The sequence below is a fragment of the Chenopodium quinoa genome, unplaced genomic scaffold, assembly GCF_001683475.1.
Source record: "Chenopodium quinoa cultivar QQ74 unplaced genomic scaffold, ASM168347v1, whole genome shotgun sequence".
NCBI lineage: Eukaryota > Viridiplantae > Streptophyta > Magnoliopsida > Caryophyllales > Amaranthaceae > Chenopodium > Chenopodium quinoa.
Window position 1 is genome coordinate 1,642,579 of NW_018744874.1, and position 19,958 is coordinate 1,662,536.

General features: G+C 31.3%; 3 protein-coding genes across 4 annotated transcripts; 2 read left to right on the forward strand and 1 right to left on the reverse strand.

The window, feature by feature from the left end:
• Positions 1 to 2,971: 2,971 nt before the first annotated feature.
• On the forward strand, positions 2,972 to 4,038 carry LOC110705090 (glycine-rich RNA-binding, abscisic acid-inducible protein-like). The gene is made up of 2 exons (XM_021882921.1): positions 2,972 to 3,160; positions 3,413 to 4,038. The coding sequence occupies exons 1-2, from the start codon at positions 3,050 to 3,052 to the stop codon at positions 3,797 to 3,799; spliced, it is 498 nt and encodes a 165-aa protein (XP_021738613.1). The 5' UTR covers positions 2,972 to 3,049; the 3' UTR covers positions 3,800 to 4,038.
• A 9,959-nt stretch (positions 4,039 to 13,997) lies between these two features.
• Positions 13,998 to 15,152, forward strand: LOC110704873. The gene is made up of 5 exons (XM_021882687.1): positions 13,998 to 14,111; positions 14,214 to 14,342; positions 14,418 to 14,561; positions 14,675 to 14,875; positions 14,975 to 15,152. The coding sequence occupies exons 1-5, from the start codon at positions 13,998 to 14,000 to the stop codon at positions 15,086 to 15,088; spliced, it is 702 nt and encodes a 233-aa protein (XP_021738379.1). The 3' UTR covers positions 15,089 to 15,152.
• Positions 15,153 to 15,296: 144 nt separating this feature from the next.
• Positions 15,297 to 19,872, reverse strand: LOC110705091 (protein FAR1-RELATED SEQUENCE 5-like). 2 transcript variants are annotated; one of them, XM_021882923.1, is made up of 7 exons: positions 19,248 to 19,872; positions 17,615 to 18,722; positions 16,368 to 17,370; positions 16,199 to 16,288; positions 16,040 to 16,123; positions 15,891 to 15,956; positions 15,297 to 15,802 (listed from the first exon to the last, which is right to left on the reverse strand). In XM_021882923.1, the coding sequence occupies exons 1-7, from the start codon at positions 19,480 to 19,482 to the stop codon at positions 15,320 to 15,322; spliced, it is 3,069 nt and encodes a 1,022-aa protein (XP_021738615.1). In that variant the 5' UTR covers positions 19,483 to 19,872; the 3' UTR covers positions 15,297 to 15,319. The 2 variants fall into 2 exon arrangements, with proteins under 2 accessions (XP_021738615.1, XP_021738616.1); XM_021882924.1 differs by lacking the exon at positions 16,199 to 16,288.
• Between the last annotated feature and the right edge of the window lie 86 nt (positions 19,873 to 19,958).

The window sequence follows — 19,958 nt, forward strand, 5'->3', positions numbered from 1 at the left end:
TCTTTTCCGATGAAGTTCATGGGCTAAGGGCAAGGGCGTCAAATATAATCCTAAAATAGGTATTTAAATACTAAGTACGCAACTACACCACCATCAGCTCCTCGAAATCGCGCAACTACACCACCACCAGCTCCTTGAAATTGCGCCATCGACACAGCCGCTGCAACACCCATACACAATAAAAAAAAAACAACAATTAATCTACTAAGAAAGAAAAAGGAAAAACAAAAAGGAAATACTTTAGCTATATAAAAACAAAGGAAAGGAAAGAAGACATAGCTAATCAGAAAAGAAAGCAGGAAAGAAAGAGAGAGAGTAAGTTGCAGAACACCGACAAAGAAAGAGAAATAGCCACGCGTCAGCCCGCTGAGAGCACATGCAATGTAAAATCAAAAAGACCGAAATAGCCCAGTCAACTTGGTCAACCAGAGAAGGGTGCTAAGGGGCAGGGAGGGCAAAATCGTCAATTTTCTGTTCATAAGGAACAGTAAAATTGCTAAAGTCTTGGTGCTTGGAGCTTTTAGAAGGGTTATAGATTAGACCCCAACCAAGGGGAGGCTCAATTTTTGCATTTTGAATTACTTGTACACAGTACACTAATGAAATATGCTATGAACTTTCATTTTGTAAGTACTAATGTGCACATACTAAAGCACAAAATAAAAGAAAAAATTATTTTGCTTCACCTTAATAAATTATGGACAAATATAATGCATGAGAAATTATGAGAAGTGTTTAGATCCTTAGAAAAACTAAGGTGGCTAACGCATGCAATGCGCTCATATAGGTAGACAATAGCTTCGACCTTTTTTGAATTGAAGGAGAAAAATATTTCAATGCCAAATTTTGTTGTTCATTTGTTATTTTTGTCTCGTTAGAGCATCTCCAATAACAAGTTACAATGCTATGTAGCTTGATTTTTACGACACTTTTTAGCAACAAAGTGTTTCAATGGTAAGCTACAACATCTTTAGTTTGAAAAAAATAAAATTTTATAAAATAAATAAATAATTGTACACATGTTACAATATGAGTGAAGTTTATTTTAATCAAGCATGTACCTTGTTTGGGCTACAGTTGCTTGCATGTTGCTCAATTTTTTGTTCTCCAATGGTAAGCATGTAGCTAGAAACTTTATATATATTGCAAGCAAGTCTTCACCATTGAACATTGGAGATGCTCTTAGTGTTTAATGACATTAAAATAGAGAATATGTTAACAAATCGTTAACTATTGACAGGCTTAAACTAGTTAATATTATTAAACTTTGTTTATTATAGGAAGAAATTTTATCTAACATGTAAAATCAATGGACAAAAAAATTAAGAAAGAGTTTGAACAAATTTACTTATAAAACACAACTTAGCAAAAAATAATTTTATCAACATGTACTATCAAATCACCAAATACTAAAATAATTTTAACAACGCGTATTATCAAATCACCAAAAAAACCCTGGCAACATAAGTCATCACTTAACATTTTCAAATTCACCATATATATATATGCTCCTGAATTTTGTACATTGACATTAATAAAAATTTGTATTGTATGACGGGAGAAAATAAAAGTAAAGAACATTGGGTGAAAAAGCCGAAGAATATATATGCTCATTTTCAACACGTAAAAAAAAAAATTTAAGAAAAAAAAAATGTCCTTTAACAAAGTAAGCATAATTATATGCCTTCCAAAAAAAAAAAAAAAAAAAAAAGTAAGCATAATTATATTGTCAACATAGAGAATAAATGAATAAACAAATAAATAAAGGGTTTTTCTACAGTATAACCCTCTAGCCTTTTATTTTCTACGATGTGTCCCCCTATTTGAGAAATCCATACTCCAACCCAAAAATACATTTACTCCGAAATACGGTAACCTTGTTGTTATACCGCCGTTAACAAATCCCGTTAGTGCGGCCCACTCTCCACTTAATAATACTACCTCCGTTACAGGTTATGTGCAACGATTTGACATAATTATTTCGTTACAAATTTTAGTGGCTATTTTTTGGTCCTTAGGGAACCAAATTGAGCTCAAATTTAGCAAAAAAAAAAAAAGCCTCGTTTTGCGTATTAGATACGTAAATACGCAAATCGAGATTTTTTTAATACCTAAAACAACCGTCCCCAATGCATACCTCTTTCATGTCGGAACAACCCCAACCTTTTCCCCTTTCATGCCAGCCCCCACCCTCTTCCTCGTCACTCCCCCTTTTCCTACCTCGCTTTCCTCTTCCTTTGTGTTTGGGCGATTTGATCTAAGGGGTTGTGTGTATAGGGTGGTGTCGGGTGTAGAGGTTTTTGTGGATGGCTAATTAAGGTGGCAGGTTTAGGGAGTTTTTTGTGGGTGGTTAATTAAGGTGCCAGCTCTATTTTAAAGGGCTATATTGAGAAGAATATAGGACACGAGATTGGGCCACAAAGGTTGACCCAGTGCCGGCTACTTCAACAACTCAACTTACCTTTTATTTTTATTTAACTCGATTAAATTGCTTAAAACCGACATTTATTTTAAAAAAAAAGTAAAGAGAATTTTTTTTAGTGGTTAAAGAGCCACAAGGATGGAGGTGATGAGAATCAATCTGACGATCTTCTAAAACCAGAACGAAAGCTCTAACCAATAACCACTCCAGTCGTTTTCATTTTCAAAATGAAAAGAGAATAATAATCTTATGAAAAATATCTCCAACACGATGGCAAAAATAGTCAAACATCACAAACCTCTAGAGCCCACGATCACGAGCAAAAAACCAACTAATATCACGAGATATTTCCATTTTTTCCATCTAAAAAGAAGAAAAATAATGATCACAAGATATTTTATTCAATCCCCCTAAAAATATCTTTGTTTAACCATAGTTACTTCCAACTAGCACTTTTCCTTAACCCTAGTAAACCCCCAACCCTGCGGAAACGGCTAACTCTCACTCTCCCAAACCCTACCTCAACCCTATATAAACACCACTTCATCAACACACAATTCATCGTGCTCTCTATTTCCTTCTTTCTTCTACATTTCTTTCAATCAAATTTAAGTTTCTTCATTAAAAATGGCAGCAGAAGTTGAGTACAGATGTTTCGTCGGAGGCCTTGCATGGGCCACCGACGACCAAGGGTTGGAGACTGCTTTTGCTCCTTACGGACAAGTCATTGATACGAAGGTTTCGTGTTACTAAATTTCCTGAAAAATTGAAAAAAATCGATAATTCTGTTACTTTGATTCGAAATTTTCTGCTACTACTTTGATCTGTTACTATTGCTACTATTGTTACTTGATCTGTTGTTTTTATGATGATATCCGGAAACGGTATGTTCTCGAAAGATGAACGATCAATTTCTATTCAATTTTTCGTAATTTCGTGCTATTTTTCATAGATCTGGAATTAATAATGAATTTTTCGATCGATTTTCAGGTAATCCTAGACAGAGAAACCGGCAGATCCAGAGGATTTGGCTTTGTTACATTCGGAAGCAAAGAAGAGCTTGACGCTGCGATCGAAGGAATGAACGGTCAAACACTCAACGACCGTCAGATCACTGTTAACGAGGCTCAAGCTCGCGGCAGTGGTGGAGGCGGTGGTGGCGGCTTCCGCAGCGGCGGAGGCGGCGGATACGGTGGTCGTGGAGGAGGTGGCTACGGTGGAGGAGGCGGCTATGGAGGTCGCCGTGAAGGCGGTGGTGGAGGCTACGGAGGAGGTGGCGGTTACGGTGGTCGCCGTGAAGGCGGCGGTGGTGGTTACGGAGGAGGTGGTTACTCCCGAGGTGGTGGTGCTTCCGATGGCGGAAGCTGGAGGAATTAGATTTATGACGAGATGTCGTTATAATTTTATGTTATGGTCGTCATTTAGTTAGATGTTGCGATCGATTTGATGTTACTGTTACTGTGTTATGGTGATTGTTTTGATCTATGGTTAATTAAGGTGTTCTGGAAAAAATGTGGTATGGTTGAGAGTGAGGTTGGGTGTTACTTTTTTTAATTAAAACAATAGTTTCAGCCTTTGGATTAATGAAAAAGAGATTGAATGCCAAATTTTTATTGTGTTCGTTTGTTGATTGGTATACTTTGAAGTTTTATTACATTGAGACGAACATGAATTATCTTATTAATTCGACTGGCAGAGATAATCGAATATACTGTATCACTGTTTCACTGACAAAAGTAGTGGAGTAGTACTCTTACTCCAGTAATCTGTTCAATGTGCACATGTGCATTTCATTTTAAAAGAAATTTACTCCGTCAATCCATTTATGTAATACTCACTTGATTTTGGATTCAGGTAAGAAAAAAGAATTAAATATTATAAAAGATTTTAAAATAAAAAAATGGAAGTATTAAAAAATGAAGAGTATTTTGTAAAATTAAAAAGATGCCAATCCAAAGTCTGATACTCGATCTATTGAATTCTTAAATATTTTTTTTTTTTGGTGAATTTGTAATTTTTTAATTGGTTTGTTTTCAATTGTAAATTCTTTTTGTCCTTTTCTATTGCGAGGATACAGAATTACAGAGTATTGAATAAGAAATTGGTTTTACCCCAAGTTTTAGAATACACCTCAATTGGTATGGGTTTAATTTAATGGGTCATCCTAAAAGGTAGTAACGCAATATTTTCACGGAGAATAGTCGTGCAATCGGATGAGTGTAAGTCATATAAGGCTTAAATAATGAGCATGAAGCCCAACGGAAAAATATACATGCTTTAATTTAGAGTTACATAAGAAAGTCATTTTTAGAGCTGACTTTGCAAATATTACCGAACTCGTAATATTATTTAATGTACAAATAACTGAAATAAGGTTTCATTTTTCATTTGCGTTGAGCTTTCAAGCTATCCCTCAAAAATTAAAGCGTATGTATTGTTTACATACACCAGTTTTATGGATGGATTATGCAAAATATTAGAAGTTGAAGGCTTGAATAGAAGTTATATTAAAATCGAGTCCAAACTTCTAATTTCTAAAGCCCGAACCATGGTGATAGATTTGGATTGAACTTTGGGGTTTTCTTAGTCTACCGGCTCTACCCCTACACTATTGGGCTGAACCTTGTTATTCTTTTCTAATGTTTTTCAAATTAGTGGGCCAAGAGGCCCAAGACACGAGTTGCGTGTTGTTTCTCATGCTGTGCCCAACCCATTCCCCTGCCTCACTTACCTTCAGAGTTTAAACACAACTCACATAAGTATTGGTTAGATCTTATATGGTTTTTTTTGGTGTGCCCAGTAATTTCATCCATTTACTACTCTCTTCGTCCTTTTATTAGATTTCTATTTTTAGCATTTATTCCTCACAAGAGAGAAATAAAAATCTAATTAAGGGATAGAGGGAGTACAATCTTCTCGACAAAAATAAAAAAATAAAATAAAAAAATAAAAAATAAAAAAATCTAGGGACTAGGCATATGACGTAAATCAAATGCTTGATGTCCTTCTTAACATTTCGCTACCCTTTCTCACCAATTCTCGATAAGTTATAATAAAAAATACCGTACTAATTGTCGAATTATAATACTCGTAATGACATATAGTTTGTGTTTATTACCACCGTTTTACTAATTTTCACGATGCAATAAACGTTCATGTTACTAACACAAATTCTTTTTAATTTTTATTTGTTACCATTTTAGTTTTAGGTATGGGCGGGTGATTATGTGCAAAATAGGTCAACAGAAATTATTTGAGTATGATAAATGATAAGAGAGAATAATATTTTATCACCAGTTAATTTATTAAGTACATTCTACTAAATTGGATGCCTTTTCCTAATTTAGATATTAAACCTTCATATATAGTCTAATATAGTCTAGGGTAAATCAAATACATTACACTCCAGTAACTACCTCTTTGAATAGATTCAACTAATTAACCAAATTGATAATATGCACCAGTTTTTTGGGTCGTTGTAGATTAAATCGGCGATGTATTGTATATTAAAATGGTAGCTAACATCATGTTAGTATTAACTAAGTCGAGACCTGTTCTTTTCAGCTTAATTTCCGTTCAATTCAGCTCCAATCAGTTCAATTTAGTTCCTAATTTCCTTTTGTCATAAAAATTCATTTCAGCTTTATCCAGTTCAATTCAGCTCCAATCAATTTAGTTCGACTCCTAATTCCCTTATCTCATAAACAATTCATTTTGAGCTCTATTCAGTTTAGTTCAGCTCTAATCAGTCCAGTTTCTAATTTCTTTATCTCAAAACAATTCATTTCAACTCTATTCAATTCAGTCCATATCCAATCAATTCAGTTCTTAATTTTCTTTTTTTCATAATAGTTCATTTCAGCTGTATTCAGTCCACTTCATATCCTATTAATTTAGTAAATTTGAACATATCCTTAAACATCTTATGGTAATATACATTAACATACAAGTAATGTCAAAAGCAATACATCAACAAAAGAAAAAAAAAAAAAATAAAAGACCTTAAAAGTTCTTGCAATATCATACTCTTTTGAAAATTTAAACCAAAAGCCACAAATTTAGGATAATTAGCCGTTCGGAATCTCACTCCCTTTGAATTTCAGGCTACTTGTTCAATTTAAAACAAGGTGCTAGTTTCCTAGATCCCCTCTAAAAATAAAATATTGACCAAAGTTCACTAAAAAACGGAGAAAGCACTTTCCTCCAAAATATCTCCTCCTATAATTAGTATACACTACACCCTAGTGTAGGTACCATAACCTACACCCCCTACAAAACGCAGCGTTTGCGTTTTTCCCCTACCCCCACAAACTACAGTAACTACCCCCACTCACTCCCACTAACCACAGTAAATTAGAAATAACTTCCCCTACCCCACATATATATTATTAAAAAAAAAAAAAAACTATCCATTTCAAATTATTCTCTCTCTAAAAACCATCTTCTTCATTTCTCTAGAATTTCTCTCTCATCAACACCGTCGAATCGGAACGAAATTCTCTTCAAATTATTGCAAAATTGCTTCAAAACACTTCATAATTGCTTCAAATGTCTGATATTCGAGATGAAATTAAACAATCACAAAAAAAGGAGTAAGTAATTTCGTTAGTTTTGTTCATTTTTTGAGATTGTAGTGCAATTTTATGTGTGAAACCTTAATTTTGTTCATTTTGTTGCGATTGTAGTGCGATTTTGCAAAAAACCACTACAGAGAAGAACATGAAAGAAGAAACTGCAAAATCGGAGCAAAATGTATCTAAAGAGTAAGTAATTTTGTTCATTTTTTTTCGATGACAATTATAGTGCGATTTTATGTGTGAAACCTAATTTTTGTTCAATTTTTTGCAATTGTAGTATGATTTTGGAGAAGAATACTTCAGAGACGAGTAATTTGTTGAAAATTTCTGAAGAAATGTATGAACTCTAACTTTTGTAAAACCTAATTTGTTCATATTCTTGCGATGAAAATTATAGAGCGAATTTATTTGTAAAACCTAATTTTTGTTAAAAATTTTTGCGATTGTAGTAATTGTTCTAAGATTTTACTGAAAATAACTAAAACATTAACAATTTATTAAATAAAACAGAGACGATGATGATGATGTACCTCTTCAGTCAAGAGTAGACAAATTGAAAAAAAACCGCCAAAATGATCCAATTGTAGATCCGGAACTTTTAAAAGATATTGACAAGTCAATTGGTACGGATTTAACAATGTCTCCACTACCAAGGTAATTAGTCATTTACAGAATATATTATGTTCATGTCTAATATGCTAGTTGTATTTGATAAAATTGGTTTTATCTTTGTTTAATATGTTATTTGTATATGATCATATTTGATACTCATAATGTTCATTTATAGATATAGTTATGATCATATATTTATATTTGTTCATATGAGTATTTATTGAGATTTAAAAACAAAAGTACATTTCATTGAAACATCATTGTATATGATCATATTTGATACTCATAATGTTCATTTATAGATATAATTATGATCATATATGTATATTTGTTCATTTGAGTATTCATTGAGATTTAAATAACAAATATACATTTCATTAAATCATCATGCACATATATAAATATGATAATAATCATTTCAGTGATATGCATTCAAACTAATGTCATGTAATTAATTTATAATGTAGTGATGTGCCATTTAGAGTGATACACTTGCTTCAATTTAGAGATGGGAAATCTGAACCATTAACTCTAAAGAAGGTTATAGAACAAAATGAATATGGTAATAGTTATGAAAGATACACTTTAAACAAGTAAGTTTATATGTATAAAATAATTGTTTTTACATTCAATTATTGTACATTGTATATATATACCAAACTTATTAGGTAATTCTTAAAATTTTAGTGAAAAAAAAAAGGTTCGAGTGAAATTTGTTATGTCAAAATCAAGACCACCAGAGACAAATCAAACAATAAGGTATAAAAGCTTTATACAAAATAACTAATTATCTTCTTCATTGTATAAATTAGTTCATACTTTAATATCATATTATATAAAATAATTCTGTTTTTTTTAAGTGAACAAAGTGAGAACATTCCTGCTACTAATGCAACAACTAAGAGTGTGTCTGCTACACATAACACAACTGACAAAGAGAGTAGGGATGAAAGGTATACTAATGATCAATTTTATATAAATAAATGTTCATTTTTATAACAGTATATTTTATGTACAATTTATGTGCATTTTTTATTTAAAGTATTTCTTAATATTGATTTCAGCAAGCAAGAAGAAGTTCAACCAAAAGTGCAAAGCAATCCAGTAAAGAATAGTCTTGGCCAAAAGTAAGAAAACTTAAATGTTCAATTTAGATAGACTATATGTTCATTTGAAAATCAGTACAAAAAAGTTTGCTCATGACCAATAGTAATATAAGTTATATGTTCATTTTTTTATTTACTAATCAAAATTGTAAATTCAAACATATTTTTAATGAAATATCAGAAAACCCAAAGATGATTCAAGAATAACAACATTAAAGGACAAGATGCAAGAAATACATTTAAACATAGAGAGAAACCCAAAGTATGTTTAAATTTAAATAATTGAATTAATTTAATCAATTAATGAATATATTTCAAAGTTAATATCATACATTTACAGAAAGTACAAAGAATCGACAATCAGAATTATGAGAAATCTCAAAAGAATGGAAAAGGCAAGCAAGGAAATCAGGAAAGGTAAATGATCATATTTATTGAATATTTTTGTTTAATAGTCATAAATATCAATTTTAACAATACTATTACTTTTGAAGGTGAAGCAAAAAAGAAAGAAAAAGGGCCAATAGAAGAGAAAACTGTGGAAAAAGGTAAAAATTTTAAAATGTACATTTTTATTACAAAAAATGTTCATATTGGAAAAGCATAATATTAAATATTCAATAAGGTTAAAAAAATTAAATTTTAACTAAATAAATTTTAATAGAAGGACAAGAAGGAAAAAAAGGGACTGAAAAAGAGAAAAGCCCTAAAGACAAAACTGTGGAAGATGTCTTTCCAAAGACAACAAATGTAGAAGGTAAAAATTTATAAATGTACATTTTTATTACATAAAATGTTCATATTGGATCTACATAATATTGAATGTTCAATAAGATTAAAAAAAATATATAAATATTAACTAATTAAATTTTCATAGAAGGACAAGAGGGAAAAAAAGAGCCTGAAAAGGAGAAAATCCCTAAAGAGAAAACAGTGGAAGATGAGTCTACAAAGACAACAGATCCGAAAGGTAAATAGTGGAAAATGTACATATTCATTACCTGAAATGTTCATTTATATTGTATATAGTAAACATTTGTCATCCAATTTAATAAATGTTTATTTAATCTTTTATATTTGATCATTTCATATGCAGCACAAATTGCACCTGATTTTGTTCAAATTGAGGATGAAACTTATCTTCTAGATCAAGATGATGATAAAGTTTCCACAAAACTTAGTGAGGAGACAGCTCCATCATCACAAAAAAGTGATCAGTCAACCAAAATGAAAACAAGATACAAAATGGTTGCAAGGAAAAACAAAAACAAAAGCCTTGTTGTTGTGCCAAGTGGTAGAATTACAAGGAGCCAAGGTAATCATAATACTTTTCTGTTACACAATAAATATTACACTTTCAAATATACTAACATAAATTTTTTTTAAAAACAATAGATGTTCTGTTAGATGAATCTGAAAAGGGAAGCCTGAAGAAGGATGTTGAACCTGCTAAAGAAACCGCAAAAATAGGACAGAAGAGAAGAATGTCTACAAGGAATTTTCCTATTCAAAAGGAAGCTGATGCACCACCTCCAGCACCTACTCCAATAAAAAAAATGGCAGGTGCTCCTGCTGAATATCCTCCAGACCAAGGCAAAAAGGGTAAATGTTCAATCTTAATGTATAGAATGATCATTTATGATGGTATATCATTAATGTTCAATTTCAATATATAGGTGGGAAAAAGAAAACTCTAGAAGAAGTGAAGAAAACTTCTAAGGTTGCTGGCAAAAGAAAAGCAGGTATATAATGATATATTATAAATGTTCAATTTCTATATATAGAATGATCATTTGAGAAAACAATTTTGTTCATTTTATCATTTGCTTACTGTACATTTTCAATACTTAAACAAAATTATATATATTTAATTTTCAGATGTCAGTCCTGCCAAGAGAAATGCTGGAAAGAGAAAAAAAATACAAGAAGTACCATCAGATGAACCCTCTCAAGATCCTACTGATGAAAGTTCTACTGACAGTGATGATGATAGTGAAGAGTCAGTTTATAGAGCAGAAGAAGAGCCTGTCAGTGAGGATGATTATGAGGTGGAGGAAGAGGAGGAAGAGGATGAAGTAAAGCCAAGGAAGAAACAGGCAAAGAAAGGGAATTCAGTGAAGGCAAAGGTTGAAAAGGAGGAGCAAAAGATGGTACTGTATGATGAAGGAAAGATTGAAGGTAGGAGAAAAAAGAAAATGAAAACTGAAATGGTTCAAGCAATAGAAACTGATGAAGTTGAGGAAATTCAGGAAGATGAATTTGAGGAAGAGAAATCTTCAAAGAGAGGAGGACATGTGAAGTTCATTGCATGGATAAAAAAGATGACACCTACCCAAAAACAACAAGTTGTTGATATAGGGTTAGGATCACTTCTTGACATTAGTTTACCTCAACTTGATCAAAAGTTCTGTAACTGGTTATTGGGAAGTTTTGAAGAAAATAGCCAGTGTTTTGAACTACCAAAGAATGAAAAAATAGAAATTGAGGTAGAGGATGTTAGGGTAGTTTATGGCTTGCCTACAGGAGAAATTCCAATTGTTGAGCCAAAGTCTGATAAAATTAGTGAGGAGTATGCAGAATTTCTGAAGAAATGGAGAAAATCATGGTCAGGAAAAACTCCATCAGTGAGTCAGGTATGATCAGTTTTAAATGTTCATTTTAAATACATTAAATGATCAAAAGTATAAATGTTTTGTTCATTTTGTTTGCAGATTGTGAATGGATACATAAATGATAAATTCACCAACAACAGACCACCAAGTGAACATTTCATTACTAACTTTTTAGCAGTGGCTGTGAACTGCTTGATGAAATGTGTATCAAACAATCAATGCCATTTCAAATTTCTTTATTCTATGATGGACAAAGAAAACATAAAAAATTTGAACTGGTGTCAGTTTGTATATGACTCACTTATCAAATGTCATGTTGATTGGAGAAAGCAGCAAGGCAAGGGGTTCTACAAAGGCCCTCTTCAATTTCTGATGGTATATTCTTAGATACAAAATGTTCATTTAAATTTAAATAAATGCACTTTTTTTTATTGTTTATGTTCTGTTCCATGTTTTCTTTTTTCTTGTAGTTGTTCTATTTTGATAGAGTTCAGAGGTTAGACAAAAGGCCTCCAAGAAAAATTCCTATCATATCTGCATGGAATAGAGACATGGTTCTTGAGAGGTTGAAGATTGAATTAGAATTGGGATTTGGGAGAGGGAAAATTCTACCAAGGATTGCTGCAGAAGTTGAAGAAAGTCCTAAGGTTATAAAATGATCACTTTTGTTAACATAAATGTTCATTTGTATAATCTGAAATGTTCAACTGCATAATTTTTAATATTCATTCATATAGGTTTTTATGGATGATTTTGTTTCCCTGGTAAAAACAACTTGTTCAAACCTGTCAAAGCTTTCTTCAAAATTGGTGAAGGCAAAGGATATCTTCCCTGGAAATGACTTGGTGAAAAAAGTTGATGAAGTTTTAGGAAAGGTGGTAGCTAGGGAACCATCAATTCTAAGCCAAGATGAAGAATTCTTTGGCAGTGAGGATTTCCTAAATGCACTTGCACAAGCTGAGAAGAATCTGATGCAAGGGTCTGAAAAGCAAACAACTGAGAAGCAAATGACTGGGAAGAAATTAACCAAAAAGGGAAAGGAAAAAGAACAAGAATATGACATCAGAAAAGCTTTCAGCTTGGGGTTGACTCCACCTTCTCCAGCCATTGGTAAATTCTAACTAAAAGAGACTATATATCCTAATTTTTATATGAAAAATTCTAAATTTGTGGTCTAAATTGTCCTAAACAGAAACAGGGCCCACCTTTTCAACACTTGGTGATATAATTGAACAACCAATAATTTCAACAAATGGTAATATGTTCATATATTTAATAATAATGTACATAAACTTAAGTAGAAATGTTCATTTCTAATTATTATGTGTAAATACTATTAACTTAGTGTATCTCCAAAATGATGATTTATAATACAGCTGAAGAAAAGGATGTGGGTAAAACTTCAGCAGCTTCAGAACAAAGAATTGAAGAATTTTCTAGAACTGGTATAATGTTCAATTAAAAAGTGTAAAATGTTCATTTACAAACAAGAAATATTCATTATTAATTGTATTTTTTTGTTAGACGCAGCAACTGGTTCAAAATTTGATGCTGACACTAGGTCAGATAATGAAGGATTGCCTAGAACAGGTATAATGTTCAATTATAAATACTCAAATGTTCATTTACAAAGAAATTATATTATATCTAATTAAATTTTTTCTTAGATGCAGGATCTGGTTCAGTGGTTGATGCTGACCCTAGGTCAGATGGTGGTGAAAAAAGTGATGATCCAAAAAACACAGTTGAAGGTGGAAAACAAAACAAGGAAGATGTTTTTGAAAAAACAAAAAATGATGAAAAAGTGGAGGGGTAAAATCCTGAAGACATGTCTTACTATTAGGGTTATGTAATGGTGTAGGATAAAATATCTAGATGGAACAATTTAACTTATGTTACTATCGTGTTGTAACTTGAAACTGGTGTTTCTCAAACTATTGTATGTGTGAACATTATTTTGTTGAATATGTAATATGAATGTGTGGTTTATGTTAAATCAATAGGTTTATGTTAAATCAATATCTTTCATTTTATGAATTGAAAATGATTCAGGGTGTTACATAAGAAGCTTTTATTTTATTAATATGTACTGACATTGTTTCACTTTTCAGTGAAAACAAGAAGATTGTTGCTTCATCCTCAAAAGTCACAAAAAGGTACATTATTTATATTAAGTAAATGTTCAAAAATAATAATGAACATTTTCATATACCTAAATGTACATTTGTGTTATGTAATATGACCAGGAATGATGATAAGAAAAAGTCAATTGCAGAAAAGAAGAAAAAAACTGAAAAGGAAAAGGTTGAAAGGTATAATTTCAAATTTATTTATATACACTCAAATGTTCATTTATGTTCCTCATAATTTTCTTAATTTAACAATATTTTATATTGAACAACAAGACCAAAACGCGAAAAGAAAACAATTCCTCCTGCTTTCCGATCTCCTTACTTGGTCAAGTACAAGGATCTGTTTAAAGATGAGAAAGCCATGAACCAAATTGCAGTAGACTTTGCTCTTGGTGGAAAAGATGAAAGGTAATTACTTACACTAATTAAACTTAAGGTTTAATATCTTTTATAAAAATATGTTCACATTCATATTATTAAATGTTCATAATGCAGTGCACTCTTATACTATGATGGCTTGAATCTCATCAATTGAAATGAAAACTCTTGGAGATGATGTTGAAGTGACAAATTGTGTCATAGATGGATGGGCAAGGTTTCTTAATCATAAAAAGCCGAGAAACAAGATTTATTTCTCAACAGTGCTTCATGTTAGTCTTTCTTCTTTTTTTATATTATTGATTCTATTTTCCTATGATAAATAATTGCTAAAAATTCATTTAACTTCTATATGTTTGTTTGTATTTCAACAGCACATTATGTGCACAAATAGAGTTTGTCAAGAAGGATCATCAATGAAGACAAGAATTAATGCCTTCATAGAAAGAATTGACAATGAACTGAAGTTGAATAAAATTGACAGCATTGTTGGATATAAACAGGTATTAATTCTTGTTTAATACAAATGTTCAATTACATTCAATATATTGTCCAATAACATTATATAATTTGTTCAGGTCTTCTTCCCAGTATCAACTTCTCAACATTTTTTTCTGTTGTGCGTCAATCATATAGAAGACAAAATTCATATAATTGACAATAGAAAACTACCAAAAAAGGTATCAGTCAAAGCAAAATATGAAGAACAACCAAAAATGATGGTGAGATAATATGTTCATTTATAGTTGACTACATGATCAATTATTTTTATTTATTGTTCATGTCTTCATCACAATACAAACTTCTAAACAATTTTTACTCTTTTTTCTATCAGTTAAAAGGATTGGCAGAGTACATGAAACACCTTGGATATCAAGATGCAAAAAGAATTGAAGACTACACAGTTGTTTTGGAAAAGATGAAATGGCGTAGCAACAATGACTATACAAACTGTGGAGTTTACATTATGAAGCATATGGAAACCTTCACTGCTGATCCTAATGAGAGTTGGATTTGTGATTTAAAACCAAACAATGTAAGAGTTATAAATGATCAATTATTTAAGATATAATATTCATTTATGAAACAGTAAAGATTGTTTAATTAAAATTTGACAATTCATTTTGTTCAACAGGTGGAACAAATTAGAAATCTAAGGCTCCAATACACAGCAGAACTGATGTTATTTGAAGAAAACACTGAATCAAGAGCAAATAGAAGGAAAGCTAGAAAATTTGCAACTTTGTAGTTTCAAATGTTCATTTACAACTATGTATATGTTCATTTCTTATATATGACTATTTTTTTTTTTTTAGAAGTAGACTTATGGATTTTATTTTAATATTATTGTAATTGATATTTCATTTTAATCTTTGAATGAAAGTTTTTTATATAATAGATCGAAAATTCAAAATTACAAAATAGTAATTAAATCAACATTACAAAAAAGTCTAATGTTTATAAAGTTCTGGAATACTAATTATTTATCTTTATTAGCCAAACGTTTAGCTACACTTGTATCAAAAAAGGCTAACAACCTATCATATTTAGAAGAAATCTTTTTAGAACCTAATTGAACATTTCTTGATTGAAGAATTGGAACACGAGCACCTTGATCATTTCTTTGAACTGTGGGAGGAGTAACTTGAACATTCTGAACAGGAAATCCTTGATCATTTATTTGAACCGTAGGAGAAATAACTTGAACATTTGTTGATTGAACATTCCTGGAGTTGGATATGATCATTTCTGGATTGGTGTTTGAACAATTCTGAGTTTGATTTTGAACATTCCTGGGAACAGTAGGTTGAATAACAACAGGAGATTTTGTTGACGCACTAGTATGAATTGGAACTCTTGGATTAATTTGAGAGTAAGTTTTAACACCAGAAGCACCTTTATTTGCAACAAAATTAGAACAAGGTTGAACAGCAGAAACACCTTCAAGATTTAAATCCTTTGCCTTTAAAAAAAATTAAATTGATCATTAATAAACCAGTATATGATCAGTTACAAACACTTATACAAACAAATATGGAAAAAAAAAAAACCTTAGCAATAGATGAAATATCAACATCAATAGATATGATAGATGAAAGAGAGCTTTCACCAGTAGCCTACAAAAAAACCAAAAAAAAATATAAAAAATAAAAAATTAAATAAAAAAAAATTATAATATAGATCATAAATGTTCATATACCTGATCAAAATCATTGGAAATACTATGATTTGATTCCTTAGAACTAGAAGGAATTTCTTCTACAACAGCTGATTTTAAGCCGACCTATATTTTTAAATTATAAAAATCAATATTAATAAAATATAAATAAAATGTTTTTTTTGGCACATTTGAATTTACCTGAGCCCGTTTATTGCTCAAAACAATCAATTCAATGGGATCACTAATAGAATTAGCATAAGTAACAGCACAACCGTTCTCATCAAGTTCCTATTTAAAAAGAAAAAACATAAATGATCATTTACGAAAACTGAAATGATCAATTTGAAAATATGAAATGATCATATACCTGTACAACTGCTTGCCCTATACCCCTTTTGTAAGGAGTGTACAGAGACTTTTTCCTCTTGAAATTACCCTTTGCCTTGTTACACTGCTTCTCCAAGGTACTCTTAGGCCTTACATTCCTCTCACCTTTAGGCCTAGCTTTTGGAGGATTCTTGATCTCAAGATCAACAATTTCAACCTCTTTAACAGGTTCACTAAAGTCAATTACACCTGATACACTCTCAACCTTTTCTTTTAACAGATTGAAATAACACTCAACCTCTGCCCTTGCATTCAAAGAATTCTGACAACTTGTTATCAACTTAACAAACTTTCTGATTGTTTGTGACCTCCAAACACTAGTAGCCACAACATTTGTCCTCAAAATAGGTTCTTCAATACCATGACTACACATGGCAGCCTTTGTCCATCGTTTCATTATATACTCTTGTGGAATATTACGCACACAATGCAAATGATATACTCGAAGAGAATGAGAACAAAGTAAACCAGTCTCACTAAAGTACATGCATGTGCAACAAATTGCATGTGTTTCCTTATTAAAAACAACTTCATGCTTAATTATATCCTTCCCAGGCCTCCAAAGAAGATATGAATATTCTGGAAAACGCAAACCATTATCAACATGATCATAAGCTGTCCCCCTAATGAACTCCTCTTCAAAAAGAACATAAGCTTGAATAGTGTACAATGATCTTGCATGAACTAATATACCAATATTAGCAAAAGCTAGGTGCCTATTACCCCTCAGAGTATTGTAATCTCTTGCACCTTCCTTACTTCTCCACTCAGAAATGACATCAAGAAAAACATGATAAAAATCACATAAACCTTGAGTCTTATTAAGACGTTGTGAAACTGACTTATTAGTAGTTTCACTACGTTGAGAAGACAATATACCACCAGACCAATACTTCTTAGAATAAGCAGGACACCACATTTCCTTTATTTTATACAAATCACATAACCAATCATCATTTTCACATTTGTATTTATCACACATCCTGTATAACAGAAATGATCATATATTAATTTAAAAATGAACAAAATATAAATTAAAATATGTACATTTGTGTAAAGAATAATGATCATAAACAATATGGACACTAATAATATTATGATAACATACATAACAAAGTAAATTGTATGATCATATGTAAAACACTACATGTTCATATATATATCACATAATAATCAAATATATCACATAATAAAAATAAAAAATAAATACAAAAAACAATAATTTACCTTTTCCAGAAATATTCAAATTCAGCAGGAGTTTCACAATACTTCAAAAGATATCCAAACAAATCTGTAAAGCCTTCCAAAGCTCTCAATGCTCCAATGTGTTTCTTAGAATTTTGTTCAAGATGCCATACACATAAACGATGATGAACAGTTGAAGGAAAAATGTTTCTTATACCCGCTGCAATCGCTTGTGCTTGATCAGTCATAATTGTAATGGGACTTTTCCTCCCCATTGAGTGCAAAAATGTATCAAACAACCAATCAAAAGACTCGGTGCGCTCATTAAGAATAAAACCCATACCAAACATGACATTGTTACCATGATGGTTCATCCCAACAAATGGAGCACATATCATTCCATATTTATTAGTTCTATAAGTTGTATCAAAAACCAACAAATCTCCAAAGTAATGATAATCTCTCATCATCCTACCATCACGCCAAAAAAAACTAACTAAAGCACCACTATCATCTTGTTCAAAATCATAATAAAAATCTGTCTCATCCACATGTCTCTTGGCAAAATATTTAATCAATTGGTTACCATCACATCCTTCAATTTGGGCAGCTTTTTCAGATGACAATGCATTATAAGCATCAGAAGCAGTAAAACAAAGATTAGGAGATCCCCCAACCTCCTTCTTTAGAACCCTCAAAGAATCAGTAACTTTGACTCCACTCAATTTCATTGTTGAAATGAAAAGAAGCTGCTCTTTATTCACATCTCTTTGAGACCTTATCAAATGCCTTTTTTCAGGAGGAATCATAGCATGATTATGAACCATTTCATGTCTTGTACATGTATAGACCCCTAAATGATCAATATGAAACTGCACAAAAGCTAAACAACCAGTTCGATGATCCAACTTCTCATAAATCCTTTTATTCTTACACTTATTATCTTTGAATCCCTCATTACAACAAACAAATCTTTTCATCAAAAAAGAATCATCTCTTCTTCTCTTACTCTTCCCAATTCGAATTCCAAAACCTTTCCTAAAAGCATATTCATTATACGCTTCGAAAGCTTCATCTTCAGATTTAAATTCTTTATCCTTTAATTCAGACTGTTCTGCTTCTAAATACATAATATCATCATTTTTTTCCACTGCACAATATACAATTATAAATGATCATAAAGAGTTTCATGAATGAACAATAACAAATAAGTAAAATGTTCAATATCAAAACAGCACATGATCAATTGCAAAAAGAATTTCAGCACATAATATTTTGAACAATATTTTCATTATTTACCACTACACATAATATCGATATAAAAATGTAAAAATAAATGATCAAAAATGACTTTAAGACTGAACATAAACACATTAGTAACAATGAATAAGAAAACATAAACGATTAATTGAAAGTATAATCTACAAAATATACGACAAAAACACACAATTCTAAAACACAGAGAAAACAACAAATGAAACAACAAATGAAGCAACAAAATGTTCATACAAAGTACAACAATCCAAAAACGTTCATCATAATGTAATCAAAGTAGTAAATTCAAAAATCGAAAGTGAATAATAATACATCAATTAAGTTCAAATTAACAGAGCATTATAACAGAACAAATTAGGGATAATTAAAAATTGAAAAAATTATGATCACAATTACTCACATTGTTGCACAAACGAATCAACGAAACGAAGTCCAGAAGGAAACACACGCTCGCAATCGCGATCAAAATCAACGCAATCTCCAGATGCAGAATTCGCCATTGATGATCGGTAACAATTAACGAATTCGTTCAAAAAATCAAATGAAGAAGATGAATTAGCGAGAGAAAAATGTAGATCTAAAATGGAGGTTGGTTGATCAATTGAAGAGAGAGAAAAAATAGGGTTTAAAATCATATATATACATAAATTGAATAATAAGAATCAAAGGAAAAAGGAAAAAAGAGGAAGAAAAGAAAAAAAGAAAAAAAGGAAAAAAAAAAAAAAAAAAAGGAAAGAATCGCAAATACCAGCTACAAAACGACGTAGCATAGGGGGGGTGTAGGGAACACACCCTACACTAGGGTGTAGGGTAAAATTTTCACTCCTCCTACCTTATTAATCAAAATCAAATAAACAAATGAATCACTGAAGCCCACGATTAAAATAAAGCCCAAATTCTGAAATTCACGAATCACGATACACAATTCACGAGCACTCCCCAGGCCCCAACTGAATATCACTACCAAACAAGATAAGATCACAAGATATTTTCCACATCCCAGAATATCCTCCTTTACCATAGTTAACTTAACCTCACCTACCCTTAACCATAGTTAAACGCACTCCAACAGTCCAACTTCACAAAACCCATTTCCCCAAAACCCTACTTT